The sequence below is a fragment of the Notamacropus eugenii genome, chromosome 7 (assembly GCF_028372415.1).
Source record: "Notamacropus eugenii isolate mMacEug1 chromosome 7, mMacEug1.pri_v2, whole genome shotgun sequence".
NCBI classification, from domain to species: Eukaryota; Metazoa; Chordata; class Mammalia; order Diprotodontia; family Macropodidae; genus Notamacropus; species Notamacropus eugenii.
In genome coordinates this window covers 81,196,353-81,216,554 of record NC_092878.1, presented here as the reverse complement: position 1 = coordinate 81,216,554, position 20,202 = coordinate 81,196,353, and the positions used below count along the sequence as shown (strand labels likewise).

General features: G+C 35.7%; 1 protein-coding gene across 4 annotated transcripts in view; it reads left to right on the top strand.

The window, feature by feature from the left end:
* Positions 1-20,202, top strand: part of LOC140514131 (probable ATP-dependent RNA helicase DDX60) — a 167,240-nt gene that overhangs the window by 128,118 nt on the left and 18,920 nt on the right. For 3 of the 4 annotated variants that reach the window (XM_072624208.1, XM_072624207.1, XM_072624206.1), the window contains exons 35-38: positions 2,193-2,340; positions 4,310-4,452; positions 13,355-13,506; positions 17,614-17,676. In XM_072624208.1, coding sequence (XP_072480309.1) covers positions 2,193-2,340; positions 4,310-4,452; positions 13,355-13,506; positions 17,614-17,676 — 506 coding nt within the window. Of the gene's footprint in view, positions 1-2,192; positions 2,341-4,309; positions 4,453-13,354; positions 13,507-17,613; positions 17,677-20,202 lie in introns of those variants that run through there. The other variant, XR_011970448.1, reaches the window with a different exon arrangement.

Here is a 20,202-nt window from a genome sequence, read left to right as displayed (position 1 = left end):
GCAGCTCTTTTGGGGTTGGCAATGAATTGGAAACTGAGGATGTACCCATCTATTAGAGAATGGCTGAGCAAGTTATTAAGCTATGGTTTATGAATATAGAGAAATACTATTGTGCTGTAAGAAAAAATGAAGGGCATGGTTTCAGAGAAACCAGAGAAGGCTTACTGACACAAAGTAAAGTGAACAGAGCTAGGATAGCAATTTATACAGTAACAACAGTATTATAAAGGCAAACAACCTCGAAAGACTTAGGAACTCTGATTCATCCAATGACCAACCACAATTCCAGAGGAATCATAATGAAACATGCTGCCCACCTGTAGATAAAGAAGTGATGAACTCAGAGTGCAGACTCAAGTATACACACATAGATACATACATAACACTTAGGCATGTACGTATATGTATGTGTGTATTTGGACATGGTTAATTTATAAATTTTTTTTGCTTGATGTTTGTAATGTGTTTTATTTTCCTTGTTTTCTCAATGAGAAGTGAAGGGGAGATGAGAAAGCAGAGCTCAAAATTTAAAAAAATCTTTAAAAAACTGATAAATAGAAGTATGTATAGAATAATTTTACACATACATGAATATATATACATATATATACACATATGCAAATGCACACATACATACACATATACACCTATTTATGTCTAATGGTAGCCACTTCTAGGGTACGGGGCAAAAAGATGAAGAAAAAAAGAAATTTCCGTGATAATTTTGTTGTATATTTGAAAGGAATAGCAATTCTTGCATAGCAGATTTGCAGTTTCATGCGCAGCCAACATTTTTTTTATTGAATTGTGTTATAGAAATGCTTGTTTTATTCCATAAATTTTAAAAAATAAAATAGAAAAAGACAACTATAAATTTTTCCGAAGGATAGCTACCATAAGTAAAAGAAAGAAGGGAATAAAAAGTGTTGTTTATTTTTCATTTTATTGTCTGCACTTTTGAATAAGGTAGAACCTTTTTAACTTCACCTCTGACACATGCTGGCTGTGTAATCTTGGGCAAATCACTTAAGTTCTTGGTAACCCAGGCAATTCTCTAAGACTATAAATTGAAATTGAGTCACTTATCTGCATTAATAGAAGGAGTTTCCACACTAAGCATTCCTACACTGATAATAATGATCATGATAGCTGGCATTTATATAGTACTTTTAATGTTCATAAAGTACTTTACATATTTTCTCATTTGTCTCTCATAACAACCTTGTAAAGTATGTGCTATTGTTATTATCATATTATAGATGAGGAAACTGAGGCACAAGTTAAATTATTTGCCCAAGGTCACACAACTAGTGTCTGAAGCAGAATTTGAACTCAGGTCTAGCACTTTGTTATCGGTGCCACCTAGCTGCTAGGTGATTGCATCCTAGAACTGAATGTCCCCTTTTAAAAAAATCCCCAAACAATTAACATTACTGTTACATACAACGTCTTTCAGTGGCATCAGGAAGGGGTGTGAGTCATTAATCATTTAACTAAAACCAGACTGGAATTTTCCTTTATAATGCTTGTTGTACCCACTTGGCAGACTTCTACATCACTGTGAGAAAGAGACACCCTACACAACATACATGAAGGATGTGAAAATTTGAGAGTATTAGAACCATTTTTCCTTACTCCCTTCTTTGCCCCCTGTGTTCTCTGCCTCTGAATTTGTCACCTTCTTCTTGCACCCTGAACCAATACCACTGTCTCCATATCATACAATTTCTTGAATCAGAGCAAATAATAGATGAATCTCTGTGATAATAGAGTTTTGGGCTTAACTTTCTTATGACCATTTACTTACGATGAGCACATCAGGTAACATGCAGCTTCTGCAAAATCAGACTTGAGATATCAACTACAGCTAGTGCTAGTGTTTACTAGCTGCTTTCCACTTCTAGATCTTTCCCTTCTATATCTTTTTTTTTTGATGTGCAAAACATCATTTTCCCCTACTGCTCTTTGAAATTAAATTGTACCAGTCCTGCATATGTAGCTGAAACCTATATAATGTAGCTTAAAACTGATACTTAGGGCTCATTGACTGTTTGGAGGTGCTCAGTACAGCCTGTACTTTGAGCGCAAAAACCTACAATTTTCCTCCATCTCTGTGACATTAATTGGTGACTGGCAGCAGAATCTCATCAGCAGACTCATAAATAAATTTATCACACCTCTCTTGTCTTTAGGTGTTCCTTGAAAACCTCCCTACAGATTTTGATGCTGCCTTATTTGAGTATAACACAAAAGTGAGAAGAGACTTTAGCCACTTTCTACTTATTGCTTCTAAATTTGCTGACATGAAAAAAGAACATCAGCTCCCCTTATCAAAAATTGGTAAGTGAATATTACTACCATTTTCTCGCATGATGCAAATGCTATTAGACATATTTCCTATGAAATGATCTCTATATAAAAGATAGTTCAAAACTAGTTGAATGGTTAGGATGGAGCCAAGCAGTAGTACAGAACTCATTCCTTATATTCTGCAAGATGGGCTGGTAGTAGTTGATAGAATTTGGGACTTAGCCCAAAGTGAAGGAATGCCTCTTCTATTCCAATGAAATTTTCTAAATAGGATTCTTGGGAATTATAATACCCAGACCAGCTTGATACTATGGAGATAGCTATAGAATTGAGCCTATAAAATGGGGGCAGGAACATGAGGAGACAGGGAAACTTCCTAGGGAGTATTTCTGTGACTTTCTTAAGACGATAGGGAGAGATGAAAGAAGGATGAGATATGGAGACAGAAAGTAGCTGCAAGGAACTCTTGCTATTGATAAGTAGTATACTCAATCCACGAACAAAAGATAAAGGAGAGTCACTTAAGAAGACCTCATGTGATTCTGTTGATGTCATTCATTGGAGCAAATGTATCCAGGGGGTAATGGATGACAGGATGGTAGGAGAAAAGCCTATTCATTAATTAGCTGGGCAGATATGTTTATAAGACTAATGAGAAATGTCCTCTAGAGTAGGGGCTATGTCATGGTCCTCTTTGGCAGTCTGGTGAAGACTATGGACCTCTTCTCAATGTTTTTAATATTAGAAAGACCAAACATGTCAGTTAATAAATTTTATTATAATTTTATTTTGACATAAACATTGTCATATTAGCTCCATATGTTTTGACCTTATGGATTAAAAACAAAACATAATATGACTCTGGGCAAGTCACTTAACCCCTATTGACTCACCAAAAAAAAAAAAAAATAAGATTGCATCAATTGACAGACCTTTGTCCTTAGAGATATTCTTAAATTCTCATCCTTCTGATAGGATTACAAAGGAAGCCTATTAGACTGAAATAGTTTTATATATCTACATCATTATATCTATATACCATTACCTCTGTCTTTCTTTTAAAATTTTTTATTATTATTATTTAGTGTGTTATTTTTCCCCAGTTACATGTAATAACAAATTTTAACATTTGTTTTTTAAAACTTTGAGTTCCAAATTCTCTCTCTCCCTCCTTCCCCATTCCCCTCATTGACAAAGCAGGTAATTCAATTTAGGTTATACATGTGTAATCATGCAAAACATTTTCAAAATAGTCATTTGTAAAAGAAAATATAGACCAAAACAAAAAACAAGACAAAAAATTCCAGAAAAATAAAAAAGTAAAGAATATATGCTTCAATCTATATTCAGGCACCATCAGTTCTTTGGGGATGGATAGCATTTTTCATTAATCTTTCAGAGTTGTTTTGGATCATTATATTGCTGAAAATAACTAAGTCATTCAAGGCTGTACACAATGTATTTCATTTTGCATCAGTTTATGTAAGTCTTTCTAGGATTTTCTGAGAGCATCCTGCTCATCATTTCCTATAGTGCAATAGTACTCCATTATAGTCACATACTACAATTTATTCACCCATTCCCCAATTGATGGGCATTCCATCATACATCTGTCTATTCATCTATATAATCTATCTCTATTTATTACTATTTATCTGAATCTACAGCTATATCTACATTATCTATGTCTATATCTCAATCTATCTCTTTCTCTTATGTGTCTCTATTTCTCTCCTCTATCACTATTATCTTTATTTCTAACTGTTACTATTTATCTGGCTATATCTTTGTCTTTCTCTCTCCTTTACTTCTATCTATACATATATCATTTATATTCTCTCTCTCCATCTCATTTCTGTCTCTAATCTATAAATGCACAGACTCTGAACTCCTCAAAATCTACCTGAATCTAAAAGGTTAAAATTATCTGCCCTAGAGCAAGTGTCAAGCATCTTCCTTGATCCTAAGAACTAACTCTTTCCAATCTGAACCCTTTCAGAATTCACAGGTAAAGAATGTGACACTTCCAAACTTGCATCTCACCTGATGGGCTGCAAGAAGGACAGATCTGCTATTTCACCCTTTGTTTCTCTTTCTGGAGTTACAGATCAAGATTTGCTTCAAGTACAAGATGTCAACAGTGTAAGTAGAAGAAGCAAGAGAAGGAAGTAGGGTGAAAAGGGAAGATAAGCATGGTACTATTGGTGAAGTCCCTGAACTGACAAAAATTGAGCCTCAGCTCAAATGCTTGAGAAAACAAGCCCTACATGGCTCTAGAAACCTGTTTATTCTCTGCTCTAACATCTCAGTATCCCAGGCAATTAGTTAAGACTATAAGTTGCCAATGAGGTGTCAATTTGTATATCAAGAAGCAGCAACATCTTATGCTACCCTATTGCAACCTTTTATAGATATTATACAGTTGGTATCTTCAAGTTGTGTTATTTCTACCTTCTTATGGGTCAGCTAACTCAGATCTTTCAAAGAGAAACACTATCTAACCAGGAGATTAATTTTAATTCCAAGAATATGAATGGAAAAAAGTGAAGAAACTTAGTGCAAAGAAAGTAAGAAACTTAGCTATTATAAGTGAAAATTGTACAGAAAAAAAATGTTTGAGTATGTTCTCTTGTATTCCTGTTAACAGTCAACAGGTTGATGTACCCAAAGGTACATCTGATTGTGGCCAGAACATGTCCAAAAAAAGTTTCATCTTCTGAACAAGACAAGTGTAATAGAGAACCAAGTAAGGGGAAAGCTGGTTCAGCAGAGACTGACTGAGAGCGACATAGAAGTTATAGGAGGAAGCATGAAAGGGAGGTGAGAAAAAAGGATAAAAGACAAAGAAGAGAAAGATGACTCCATAGAATATGCTTACAAAAATTATATTCCATGACTATAGTCACCCAAGAAGTGCAAGCCTTGATAGATCTTGGCACCAGAGTTCCTACAGCAGAGACAGATAGAGTAGAAGGGATCAAAGCTGGGATGGAAGGAATGCAGGTAGGCAGCACAGTTGACAAGAGAGATCTTGATTCCTCAGAAAGCAGAGAAGTACTTGGAGCAGATAGTATGTGGTCAGCTTTTGTGTAAGGGCCATGTACTGCTAAGAAAAACATATATTCCTTTCTATCCCTGATCAGTTTTCTCCAGAGGTCTAGCATATCTAACTTTTCTTAAATTCTATTTACCTCCTTAACTTCTTTCTTATTTAATTTGTGGTTAGATTTATCTAGTTTTGAAACACATGTGAAGCAGAGAGATAAACACAGAGTAAAGATAAAATGCTGGAGGAGAATATATTATGCTTCAATTGAAGAAAAAAAAGAGCAGGAGTAGCAATCCTAATCTCAAACAAAACAAAAGCAAAAATAGATCTAATTAAAAGAAATAAGGAAGGAAACTATATTCTGCTGAAATGTATCATAGTCAATGAAGTAATATCAATACTAAAGAAATGTGCACCAAATGGTATAGCATACAATTCTTAGGAGAAAAGTTAAATGAGTTACAGGAAGAAATAGACAGCAAAACTGTATTAGTGGGGGACTTCAACCTTCCTCTCTCAAAACTGGATAAGGAATGTACTTTTTTCTGCTTCTCTTGAGTCTTGTATTTGAAGTTTGAATTTTCTGTTCAGCTCTGGTTTTTTCATCAGGAAAGTTTAGAAGTCCCTTATTTCATTGAATGCCAATTTCCTCCCCTGAAATGTTACATTCAGATTGCTGGGCAGTTGATTCTTGGTTGTCATCCAAGCTATGGAATATCATGCTACAAGCCCCCTGTTCCTTTAATGTAGAAGCTGCTATGTCCTGTGTAACCTGATTGTGGTTCCATGATATTTAAATCATTTCTTTTAGGCTGCTTGCAGTATTTCCTCAGTATCAACCTGATAATTCTTGAATTTGGCTACAATATTCCTTGGAGTTTTTCTCTTTTAGGAGGTGATCAATGGCTTCTTTCAGTGACTACTTTACTCTCTGATTCTAGAATGTCATGGCAATTTTCCTTGATAATTTCTTGAAAGATGCCATCCAGGCTCTTTTTTTGCTCATGGCTTTCAGGTAGATGAATAATTCTTAAATTATCTCTTCTGGACCTATTTTCCAGGTCCGTTGTTTTTCCAGTGAAGTATTTTATGTTTTCTTCCATTTATTTATTGTTTTGATTTTATTTAACTGATTCTTGATGTCTCATATAGTTGTTAGCTTTCACTTGCCCAATTCTAATTTTTAAGGAATTGTTTTCTTCAGTTAGCTTTTGCACCTCCTTTTCCATTTGACCAATTCTGCTTTTTAAGGAGATTTTTTTCTTCAGTGGAATTTTTTCCCCATTGTGCCAACTGTATATTTTAGAGAATTATTTTCTCCAGTAATTTTTCCTCCTTCCTTTTTCAGGCTTTTGAATCTCTCTTGCATACTTCTCATTTTCCCCCAAGTTTTATTCAACCTCTCTTAATTGACTTTTAAAATCCTTTTTGAGCTCTTTCAAGAAGGCCTTTGGACTTGAGACCAATTTATATTCCCCTTTGAGGTGCTGGATGTAGGTATATTGAATTGTCCTCTTCTGAATTTGTGTTTTGATCTTCCCTGTCCTCATAGAAACTATGATCAGTGTTTGTTTTTGCTTTTTGATCATCTTGTTTGCCTATTTCATGGCTTTTAAAATTGAGCTCTACTTACGTGGCACAGGGGGAATTGACCTAAGCTTCCTGTGCTAGGGTCCAGGAACCTGATCACTGGTGTACTGAGGCCTCAGGTGCTGGCATTTGGAGAATGTAGGGGTCTGGCAGCTTACCTGATGATGAGTTGGGGTCCTAGTGCTGGTGCCTGGCATATACTGAGGCCAGCTGATTTTCTTCTGGGCTTTCCCAGGACTGCACTGAAGAAAGTTGGGTCTTGGATGCTGGAGGACTCTTGCCTGCTCTGGGCTGTGCTGAAGTATATGGAGGTCTGGCTGCTGGAAGATGCCAGCCTGCCCAGAGCTGCACCAGAACACAGGGAGGTTCTCTGTGCTGGAATCTGCTTGGTCCCCTGTCTATGCTAAGGTATATAGTGAATCCTGGTGTTGGTGCTTGCCTGTTCCACCACCCTGGGGCTCAGGATCTCCCACTGGTTGACTGAGGTGGGGCTTGTTGCTGACTTATTGGGATGTTTCCTCTCCTGGAATTCACTCCCCCATTACCAGAGTGAGATGGGTCTTTTTTTTTAATCTTCCAAGTCTCCTGGTTCAACCTATCTTTCTGCTGACTCTGCTGTTCTAGAATTTTTCCTAGGGTACTATTTACTATTTATTCAGAAGTCAGTAAGGGACAGAGACAGATTTACTGCTTACTCCTTGGCTCCTAGAAGCCCCCTAGTTTTACTTAATAAGAACAATCGAAAGAACTGAATGAAAAAGAAAGTTTATGAAAAATCACAAGGTAACACAAAGAACTCAATTTGTGGACTCTCAGAAAAATCATTACAAAATTCAACTGTTTGAAAATATCTGTGGAAATATCCACAAAACAAAAGTATATTAAAAACTGAACTTGAGGACAGTCTAATGGTAATAATACTGGAAACAGAAAAAAGTCTGGGAAAATTACTCAACTGGAGACAATTTTGGAAGCAATGTAGAAAAAAACAATAGATCTGGAAAGCAGCATGATGATTAAGAATGGTGAGGCTTGCTAAAAACTGAAAAAAATGGACTTGTCTATTAAATTTTAGAAAAAATAAAAGAAAGCTTCTATTAAATTTTGAATGTAGGGAACAGTTTGCTAATCAATAAATTTCACAGGATGTTAGCAGAGGGGTGATCTCCAAATTTAATTTACTCAATCCAAACTTTAGAAGCATAATGATTATCTATCACATATCTGATCAAGACTTGTCTTATTGATTTTACCTTGACGGTATCTTTCACATCCATTCTCTTCTTACCACTCACATGATCCCCTACCCTAGTTGAGGTAATCATTTCCTCTTTCCTGATAGATTGCAATTTAAGTCTCTCCCTTCACCCATAAAGCTTCTGCATAGTACCTAACGTGGCATTCCTAAAGTGTGAGTCTGTTCACTTTGTTTAGTAAACTCCAGAGTCTCCCTATTATCTCTTGGATAAAATGCACTCTCCTCTTTGGCATTTAAAATCATCAGTGAACTCTCTCCAAGTTACCTCTCCAGGCTTATTATGTATACTTCCCTTCTCACATTCTTCCATGTAGCCAAATTGACCTTACTGGACTTTAAACAACATTCCATCTCCAATCTCCATAACTTCCTTTATCCAGGTTATTTTCTGTACCTGATATGTACTCACCTTATTTTTAGGATGCCCAGTTTCTTTAAAAATCACTTGATGCTTGAAGCCCTTTCCCATGTTCCCAGTTACTAATGCCTTCCCTCCACCCCAAGTTACCCTGTATTTGTATTTATTTTGTATATGATTATATATGTTCATATTGTCTCCTCTTTAAAAAATGTAAGTTCCGTGAGGGCAGGGACTATTTCATTTTTATTTTTGCATATGCAGGGCCTCTCTGAAGTTGCATTGATGATATCAGGCAAATTTAGATTCAAATTATAAAGTAATAATAAAAACTAACAAGGATATTTTGTTATTCTTAAAGTCACTATTGCCAATGATAAATAGAAATAAAAACCATTTACTTCATGGTATAGCAACTAAGTGTATGAAAGAAAAGTTATAAAAAGAATTAGAAAATCAATAATATTCGGATGTTTTAACATCTCACTAATACATTATGATCAATCAAAGAATAAGTAGCAAAGGAGTTAGTTTTGAATGTACTGCTGTTAAAACCAGATCTGACAGCTTGACAGAGAAACAACTTAATCAGTGTATGTGTATGTATGTGTATATATATATGTATATATGTCTGTATGTATATGTGTGTGTATATTTATATGTAGGTACGTACATACGCTTCCCTCTCTCCTCCCAAATAAATGGTACATTCACAATGGAATGTAGTCTTAGGCCATAAAAAATTTGTAAATAAATTCAGAAAGGAATGTTTTAAAAACTATCTTTGTGATTCATAATCTAATAAAATAGTAATCAAGAAAGAAAACATTACCAAAAGATATTGGCCTATAAGAAAACTAAAAATATGTAGATTAAAGAACACATTCTAGAAATAGTAAATTATATTAAAGACAAAAATATGCACAATGTATCAAAATTTATGGAAGCAAGATAAATGATCATTCTGTGAAAAATAAAAAGAGAAAATTGAATTGATTTTGTTTTTAAAAATAAAAAAGAATGAATATATTCCAAATAAGCAAAAAGCAAGATATCATCAAAATAAAAGGAAAAAATCATATAATCTTAATCTTTGTTTTACTTTCCATGGCCTTCATTTCTGTCTCCTGTTCCAAAATTGTCCCCAGACGAGTGAATTTTCTGTTTTGTTTTTCTGTATTCTTTATTATTTCCACCTAATTGTCTTCAAATTCTGTTTTATGGGTATGTATGTGTATAGATATGTAGATATGCACACACAACACAAATATATACACATGTGGATTATTGATATACATATAATACACACACATATCATACGTACACATATATGAATGGAAACACATGTTTATATCAAGATATATCTATAGATCTAGCTATGTGTGTTATTCCTACTTTTGCAATGTGGCAAAAGAAATCTTTTGCTTAATTATATAATTCCTGAATAATATGTTTATATCATTTTTGGCATACAGATCACTGTTAATAACATCGTGCTACCTACTTATGTTCATTATGCATCTCTCCATTGCCATTTGAGTGACATGTAGTTTTGATTATCCATAGATTGTGACATTCCTTATTTCCATCCATAAACATCCTTAGAAGAGTATTGACATTAAAAGCTTTGGTTCTCTGTCAGAAAGTGTCATGATATGTTGAAAGCATTGTATAGTTTCCCAAATTCAATCCAGCCTGTATACTTTCTTCTAGTCAGTTCTGGGTTGAGCTCATTGTCCATCTGCAATGCTTGTTCAAGATATATATAATGATGGACTGTCTCAGTGAGTTACTTGTTCATTCAAATGCATAATTATGGTCTGACCAATAGGTATCATTCTATTCTTTCATCATTGAGTTTGTCCTAAATGTATTGCTAGATGTATCTCTCTTGAGTGGTCGTGGATCTCACTAAAGCATCTCTATAGTGTTCATGATTACTGCAATAATCATAATGTTATCTACAGTAAGGAACATCTGGAAGACTTCATTATCAATCACTGTGCTCTGCATTTGGTCTAATGCAGAGCATTCTCCATAAGGGGAGGTAATGTGGGGAGGCTGGGATAGAAAGGGGATAAGCATTTATATAGCATTCATTTTGTGCCAGGAACTGTGCTATGTGCTTCACAAATCTCATTGATCCTCAAAACAATCCTATGAGATAGGTGCTATTATTAATCCCATTCTATCACTGAGGAAATTGAGACAGAGGTTCATCTACTTACCTAGAGTCACTCAGCCGGTATGTGTCTGAGGCTAGATTTGTATTCAGTTTTTCGGACTCCATGTCCAGTAGGAGGAAGCTAATTGCCTCAAATGAGAAAATGAATCCCTTTGGCAAGCATCCTTCATTCAATACATCTCTGCAACTGCAACTGCCAGGATAGCTGTTATGATCTCAAGATATTCAAAGATATTCAAAGAAGAAAGTCTTTATGGTCATTTGCTTTTTTTGATTCAAAATTGTAAATAATAAATAAAATAATAAACACATAAATGTTAGTGTGTTCTCTACATAATTTTTAATTGTCTGACTGTGAATATGGTAGACTGATACAGAAAATGAGCTGTAAAAGCCTATCTTTTTTCTTCTCATATTTTCCTTAAGGATCTTCTCATTATGTATGCAGATATTTGTAGGGATGTAATAGTTTCTTAGTAGTTTAAAGACCTTTGGTTACATTTATTTCTTCAGCTTAAACAATCATTTCAAAGGCTTGTTGTTATTATTTGTCATTCTTCCTTATTGTCTGCTTCTGCATCTGAGTCACTGACTATGCAGGCATGTGCTGATTCATTTGTGGAATTTTGTGCAGTTTACTGTAGGATTTCTAAGGTATGGTAAATCCTTTATATACAGATACATACTCATATAGGGAGACTAGACTTGAAAAGAAAAAACAGCTTTAATTATTTTTTGTTTTTTATATCATAGTCATCAGCCCTCTTCTTCCTTCTTCCACCATGGGACTTTTCCTTATAACAAAAACAAGCAAACAATTAAGCAGAATTAACTAACCCAGCAACTGCACTTCCCAGTGCCAGGAGAAGGGAAATGAGTTTCATTGTTTTCTATGTATAAGATTGTCAATGGCCAGTTGAATCTGAGTTAAGCTGTTGTTTAATAATGTCTTTGTTCACATTGTGGTTTGTTCTCCTAATCCTGCTTTCTTCATTCTATATCAATTCATACAAGGTCATACTTTTTTAAAAAAATCAGATTTAGGTAGGGATTGTTAAGCTAAAGTTTCCTCTTTGGGCTCACTTGATAGTAATTTATTTGGTAGACGCTAGTTGTGGTTCCTGGTTGTGTGTCTTGCATACTCTAATTTTCTAATTAGAAATGTGAAATGAAAATTATCTGCCATGTTAGCATGGTTTGAGTATAAAATGAACAGCAGTTAGATGGCTAGATTTCCATAGCTATGTTGTGGTAGTTCCCTCTGTCCTGGCCATTTTACTTTTCAAAATTGAAATGTATTGAAACAGAACTCAGCCTCTTGCCATTGTGAGATACAGTCTCTTTATTATCAAGACATACACATTTGCCTCCAAATAGTCCTATCATTTTCTATGACCCACTTCTACTTCAGGTGAGTACTATAATGATGACTTCCTTCTTTTTTGATGGGGGAGGTCCAGACCTATGATTTCATCTGTTTCCCAGAGGGAAAGCTCCTTTTACTCCTTTGTATCAGCAACTTCTCAGGAATTTATATCCTTGAGAGAGGGACGCTGAGAGGTCCCATACCTAGTAGGTGTCAGTGAAAGAATTTGAATTTGGCTCCTTTTGATTCCTTGTTGGCCCTTTATCTACCATACTCTGCTATATCTCAATAATGATAGAAAGAGAGGCTGCACCTGTGCTTTCTCTGATATAGGGAATTTTCAGATGACAAATTTTTTTCTAACAGTGTAGGTTGACACCTTTTTCTAAAAAAACCCCTATACACCCATATACATATATATATGTATATATATATATACATATATATATGTATATATATATATATACACACACACACACATACACACACATATATACATATACACACATATATTCATATACTTACATACAGATACATATATATGTATATAGTCTTAGAGAGTTGCCTAGTGAACTGAGAGGTTAAGTGTCTTGTCCCAGGGTCACATTGACATGATTTATCAGAGACAGACCTTGAAAAGGAATCTTCTTTCCTCCAGACCAACTTTCTGTCAATTAAAATATGCTATCTACAACTTTAGATTTTCCACACGTATTCCATATGTATTTTTATATGCATGGACTATTCATGTGGGTATTCCAATATCCATAGATATTCCATAATAACAATAATACAAATGACTGTGTTTTTTAGAAACTGAGTTCAGCTTACATAAGTAAAAATTCTCTAGTACACCAATGGATCTATGATCCTATTCATTTCAGAGTTCCCTCTGAATTACAATTCATACATGCCTGTCCATCCTTTTACCCATGAATTTTCCTCATATTTTCCCATAAGTTCACTACAAGGACTCCACCCAATGTAATGGAGGCCTCCCTTCTTTTCTTTCGACTGCATGAGAGTACTGAGAGAATACTCTGGTTGACCTCTTGTCCTTTGAGTGACAAGCCTCTCTCTTTCTTTTATTATATATTTCCTTGATGGCATTTTTTGCTCCTTTTTTAGGTAACACATGAAATAAAAATATAATTCAAAAAATAAATTTTAAGATGCCACTTATTACTTATATATGCTTACATATAAGAGGTGAACTGAAGAAAACTTTTGTTTTTCAGATCATTCTACATACAGTTGGTGTTACTTCCTCTCAGGCTCCTGTACTTTATTTGAAGAAAATTGATAGGCTAGGGAGAAGAATGCCACTCAATGCCTATGCCCTTGATTTCTATAAACATGGCTCTCTGAAAGGATTAGAACAAGATAACAGGTAGGTAATGGTTTTTGTAGTTAGGAATTCAAATTAATCATATTATATATAATGGATCTCCCTTTGCAGAGATATGTCAAAGAAAATTAAATTAAGAACTTTATGACCTTTTTCCTGGTGGTGCACTCTTGCTGAAAGTCATATATACATATGTACATACATACATATATATACATTTGTATGTGCATATATATGTGTGTATATACATATATGCACACACACACTTTGAAATAAGACCAGGACTATTGAGTTAAGCATAAAATTTCTGTATTTATATGATTTCTTCAGGGTTTGAAACTCTTCACACTAATCTCCTGTGACTTAGTGACTAAATCCCTGAGAGTCCTAGAGAAAAAAAGAACTTGCCTAGGGCCATATAGTTAATAAATGTTATGGGCACGATTTGAACCCATGTTTCCTGACTCTGAGTGCAGCCTGCTACTGAGAAGGTTGAATTGATCTTGTACATTATAATTGTTTTTGTCCTTTAACGACTTAATTCATGGTTCTCTGTCTCTGAACTTGGTTCAGAATTCAGCAGGCTTGTCATGGATAAAGTTTAAAAATCCAGATCTCCTGCTAATCTATTCTTGCCTCAAGGTATTTAACAGTTCTTGTATGTATGTGAACACAAGGGAGTTGGATGTAACCTTTACACCACCAAGTTATCCTTTTAAGGATGTCTTGCTTGCTGTCTAAAAGTGTGGCCTACTCTCTTGTACTTTGTACTCTCAGGAGGGAATGAGAGTGTCATTGCCAAATTTCCAACCAATCATATTCTCTATGTCTCAGGCCTGTAACCAGTTGTGCTGTCTTCAGTCCCATCACATCTACCCTGTCCTATTCTTTGTTCTGTACTCCTTAAAACCTATAAAAGTGAGCTTGGGGTCTTTGGCATAAATGGAGGCAAACCATTGACCCACTTATTGACAGGCAGCATGCTCCTGTTAATAAATGTTATCTTTCTTGGAGAAATATGTCTCAGTTTACCTTTTTGTTAAATTTTGACCACACACTACTGCTGCATGCTACTGTTTCTGACATAGACACTTAAAATGAACTACAAAGATTTTAAATAATTGTTTCATTTTTTAAAATGGATAATGATGAGTAATAGTTAATACAATTTACATTCTCAATTTCATGTTACAGTGAAGGTAGTCGAGCTTTTTTTGAAGATGAGCTATCCAGATTCTTGTCTTCTTCCCCGTTGCTCAATTCTTTAGTGTGGGTGGGAATGCAGAATCTCTAGAACTGATTAGCTAAGTAATTAGTTTCAGAGTGTTTTGGAGTTAAGGAAGTTAGCCCTCTTCCAGTTTTGTGGAAGGGAAACCATCCAGGAATAATGTGAGCAGATGTTGACTTATGAAAGCAGACAACTATACTATCTCACTTGGTGGTATCAGCTTCCATGGGTCCATTTTCATCTTTATGCAGAAGATTTCCAAATTTATATGTCCAGCCTTTGTCTTTCACATGATTATATTCATCTTCAATTACCTCTTGGACACCTAAATTTAATATCCCATAAACATTCCAAATTAAACATGCCCAAAAGAATTGTTCCCCTTCAAACACTCCTCACTCTTCTCTGATCTCCCCTGTTATCGCAGAGGGCATCACCATCCTCCTAGTCATCTTGACTCAAGCCTTGGTGTTGTTCTCAACTTCTCACTCTCACTCACACTAGATATCTAGTCCATTGGTATGTAGCATCTCTTATGTATATCCCATTCTCTCCACTCAATAGTCCACTTACCTGGACTATTGCAATATTCCTCTAACTTGTCTCCCTGTCTCAAGTCTCTCCCCGTTCCAGTCCATCCTATACTTGACTGTCAAAGTGATTTTTCTAAAGCATAGCTCTGACTATGCCATCTCCCTGCTCAATGGTATCATGAAAACTTAGAATAGGAGAGAGGATAGTCAACAGTATCAAATGCTGCAAAGAGGCTAAGACAAGGATTGAGAAAAGGTTTTATAATTAAGAGATCATTGATAAATGTTGGAGACAACAATTTATTTATTTGAATGATTAGGTTAAAAATGACTTCTAAGGGATGAGAAGTGAGTGAGAATAGAAGTGGAGGTAAAGACTTTAGACAGATTTTTCAAAGAAAAGGAGAGATTTAGGATGATAATTGGAGGGGTATATGATCTAATGAGATTTTTAAGCATGATAAGACTTGGATAAGTTTGTAGGTTAATAGAGTTTGGAAATGAGAAAAAGGGATGATTGAAGATAAGTGTGGATATGACGGTCATGGATGACAAAGATAGAAAAGATCTACTTCAATCCTGTAATTCCATGTATGAAAAACAAAATAAAATGCAAGCAATTGGACATCCAGAGATATACAATGACATGCCCAAAGTCCTGCACATAGTAATGTGACAGAGCCAGATTTCTAACTCAGATTCTTGCATTCCATCTGATGTCAACTGACTGGGAGATTATGGAAAGTTTCCTGGAGGAGGCAACATTTGAATTGAACTTTAAAGGATCAGTAGCATTTCTACATACTAGGGGTATGTAGAGTATTAAAGATGAGTCCTGAAGTGTTTTCAGACACTGGGAACAATTTGAACAGTAGTAGAGAGGCTAAAGCGTGTGGGACCTATATAGGAATAAGAAGGTGTCTAATTTGTCTAGAATATAGTATAAGGAGATTCTAGACTTGATTTTTTGTTTTTTTGGTTGAGGGAATTTTTAGGTAAGGGAACTCCCTCTATCAGGACAAGCCAGCACTTTCAGTGCAACTTTCTGGAGTTGCCTAAAGTACTGAGAGGCTAAGAAAGTTGTTCAGGGTCTCACAACCAATGTGTGTCATTTATGATTTGATCTCAAGTCTCTCTGGCCTCAAGGCTGGCTCTCCATGCATTACACTAAGGCAGCAGAATCTTGGAGCAGAGCATGCATATAGGAAAGTAAGATTCCTTTTGAAATCGCTTTACATTTATACATACACATACACAGGTATGTAAGCATGTCTTGTTTTTACTTGTGAATATACTGCATTCCTCAGGGGAATGTAAACACCTCAAGGTCATAGACTGGTTTCCTTTTGTCCGTATATTTAGGAAAATCTTACTATTACTTTGCCCTTATGAAAATCCTTTATACAGAAGGGTGGGTCTCATGATTCCCTAAGCCTTTTTCCAGAGCAATACTCAATCCCAGAGTACCTGTCCTAACTCCAAAACTCTGAAGCTGGTCTATGGCATGAAACTAATTAGTTTTTATATTAGGACTCTGTTCAGTGCCCCATTGGAAAAAAAAAAAACATTCCTCTATCCTCAGTGCTTTGCATAAAAGACAATTAATAAAAGAATTGAATTGAACCAAGTCATTGAAAGCAATAATGTCACCATATCTAGGAGGAGAGAAAAGAATGTGAATACCATTTGGCAGGCAGTCAAGAACTATGAAAGGTTCTTGATCAGAGGTGACACATATCCAGACCTGTGAATATGCAAGATTAATCTGACAGCAGGATTTGTGATATCTCATAAAGGAGAGAATAGACATAGGATAATTTTTTAGTAGGTTATTGAATTAGTATAGGCAGATGGTAAAGGGGAGTCAGTATTAGTCTGCTCTCAGTAGAAATGGAAAGGAGGTAATTGATTTGAGATGGATTGTGCAGGTAGAATGAACAGAGCTTGGTGACTGGTTTGAGTGTGAAGGTTGAGGGAGAGTGAGAGAGTTAGAGAGTTAGAGTTCACTAATTCAGCAGTCAGCAGCCAAATGATTAAAATCAGAGAAGGGTGGGAGGCAATGTGGAAGACAGTCAGTGGGAGGCAGTGGGAGATGTTAACCAGTTTGAGAACCAATTCTAGGTAGAACATTTGGTGGAAAGTAGTATGCCAACTACACCTCCAACTAAAGGGGAAGGAGTTGTGGTCTCAGACAATGGAAACCTTTCATGACCATGACTTTGGACCTGGACCTGGAGCTTAGGAAGTCTCTATTATATTCACTTTACCAGGGTAGGTAAAACTGAAAAGCATATTGTAGAGATGAACAGCTATAGTTGTAAGTTAACTTGGTAACAGTAAAGAAATTATTTTTACATGTTTATTAATTTAGATATTTTTTTTGTTTAGGATAACTGAAGGTGAAGCTTACAATTTGCTGAGAAACTTTTCCCTCATCCTTCAATCTATCAGGTATGTCATCATTTCTCTGATGTCATGGTCTTTGAAAACCAAGAACAAAGACAACTCTAAAAAAATTCAAGCTTATTTTCCAATAAGATCACTTCTATCTTTGCTAGAATTGCCTTTGCTGTTGGATCCTTTCTAGTGGGCTGATATTTCCTTCCCCTCCTCTCCCTCCCTCATGAAGCCTGAATTGGAACCCTTTTAGAGTCTCTCTACAAAGATTGGAATCCTCAGGAGAATCTCACTACTGCTTAGCCTTTATACAGATTCCTTGATGACATAATTCCTTACTCCCTCATTCAGAGTAGTGGCAAGAGGCCCAGTTTAAGACACTGAAGATGATCTAGGGCCTGAGTTCTCTCTTACAGGTTCCTTCTTCACATTGATATTGCTACCATTCTAGTATAGGCCCTCCTCACCTGCCTATGACAATAATTTTCTGGTTGTTTTCCATGTCCCAAATTTCTCCTTGACCAAATCTATCTGCCAAAGTTCTGCCAAAGTCATTTTCATTTCAATGAGATAGGTTCTATAAGCCAAATGAGATAATCCCTAGCTTGCAAAAGCATACTAATAGGGCAGAGCATATAGGGTGATGGTGGTTGCAAGGGTTGTTTTGGTCAGGGAAATAACAGAGATTTGCAATTAAAGTTGTAAAGCCATTTTCTGACTCATTCCCCCCATCCCCATTGTCACAGAACAAGTATGTGCCAGCAGTTTTTTAGTACGGACCCAAATCTTCCTGACCCCCAAAGCCAGCCTCCTAACCAATCTACCAGATGGTCTCTGTATTATCTTTAAGTGTATATTAAGTATGTACATGCACACACATATGCATATATATATGTATATATACAGTTCACACAAAGATATATACATATATACACATATATAAACAATATATAGCTTTTGCATTTTATATATACATATGCAAACACACATGCATGTGTATAAATGTATATAATATACCCATGCATAATGAATGCAAGATAAGGTGTGTGTATACACACATACATGTATATGATTTTCATTATACTCAGCACATAGTGGGTACTTAATAAATAGTTAAATGAATTCCAGGAATAGTATTGTTGACTTGATAATTCTTTCTAGAGTTAGAGATAGAAAGTGAAGGGAGGGATGAGGATGCATTTATCATGTCAGACAACAAGATAAATCTGTGTCCCATGGCAGACATGCAGCATTTCTGCTGGCCGTTCATTTTCAAAGATGACCAGTGACACCCCATTGCTGGGGAACAACATGGTGGGTTTGAGTTGAGCTAGTTAGAGTAAAAGGCTCAGCAATGAGCGGTCAAGGGTCCTAGGGCAGGAGCTAGAGTACTGGAGAGGTAGAGGCAGACAGGGATCTATTTTTTTTCACCTTATATTTCCACATTTACAAAATGAGCTGGTTTGACTAGGCTACCTCTAAAGTATCTTCCAGATCTAATGATCCATGATCCTATGACTAGTATCTTATTAACATGCATTTTATAGATGAAGAAATTGAGATCCATTTGACTTGTTTACCTAACATAGAAAATGAGTCATAGTCAGGACTTGAGCCCAGATCTGACTCTCCTTCCAATGCCTTTTCTAACAGGTTATTGTTAGGAATGGTTTTTTTTTTTCAACCTTGACACAGAGGCATTAAAGAAAATCTGAGAAAAATCTGGTCACAAGATTTTGGGGTTATTAATTAGAAATCCTATATCTATTAATACCTTAGGGAAATTAGAAGTTCCTGAAATTCTGGTTTGTATTTCATTTATTGATATGTCTATCTGAATTTGTCCTACTATGTGTAGGACATATGAGCCAAGCAGTATAGTTCTCCTCTAGGGAAATATATTTCAGACAGGGAAGGTATCCAGACTTCCTAGCAACCCTGCAGGCTAGAGGCATAGTTTCTTTTACATGTCTCTTAAAATCTTTGAATCCAAATGCTATTTCTACTTGCAGCTTCCTGTTTAGTGTCTTTGAGAAGGCCCTCACAGGACCCTTCCCATATTTCCAAAGATAATCATCCTGAGTATTAATTCATAGATACTGATCATGACAGTAATGATTCTAATTTCCATAGTGTCCCCATTACTTAGTAATGTGTCCCTATAATTGCAGTCCCAAGTTTTACTTCACCGGCTATGCCTCTGCTTCATCTGATGAAGCTTTGAATGAAGCTTTCTGAAGATTGATTCTAGTCATCAAACACTATCTAATATTCCCTGATTTGAGACATTAAAAGAATTTCTTGAATGCTTACTGTCTGCAAGGAACTGTATGAGGCATTTAAGGGCATAACAAAATATCAGGAAAGTCTAAAAATGTCCTTTCAGAGTACAGGCAATGAAAAGGAAGCTTAATATTCTTGTTGGGGCGGAGGGTGGGAGAGATAGAATCTAACTACCAAGAATTTGTGAAACTTAGAGCACATTAATCATGGGGAGGAAATTGAATTTTTCAATAGAACTCTCCTATTCCAAGAAGGTAGTTCTCCTAATATCCTCTAAAAATCTGTGGTCTTTTGGCA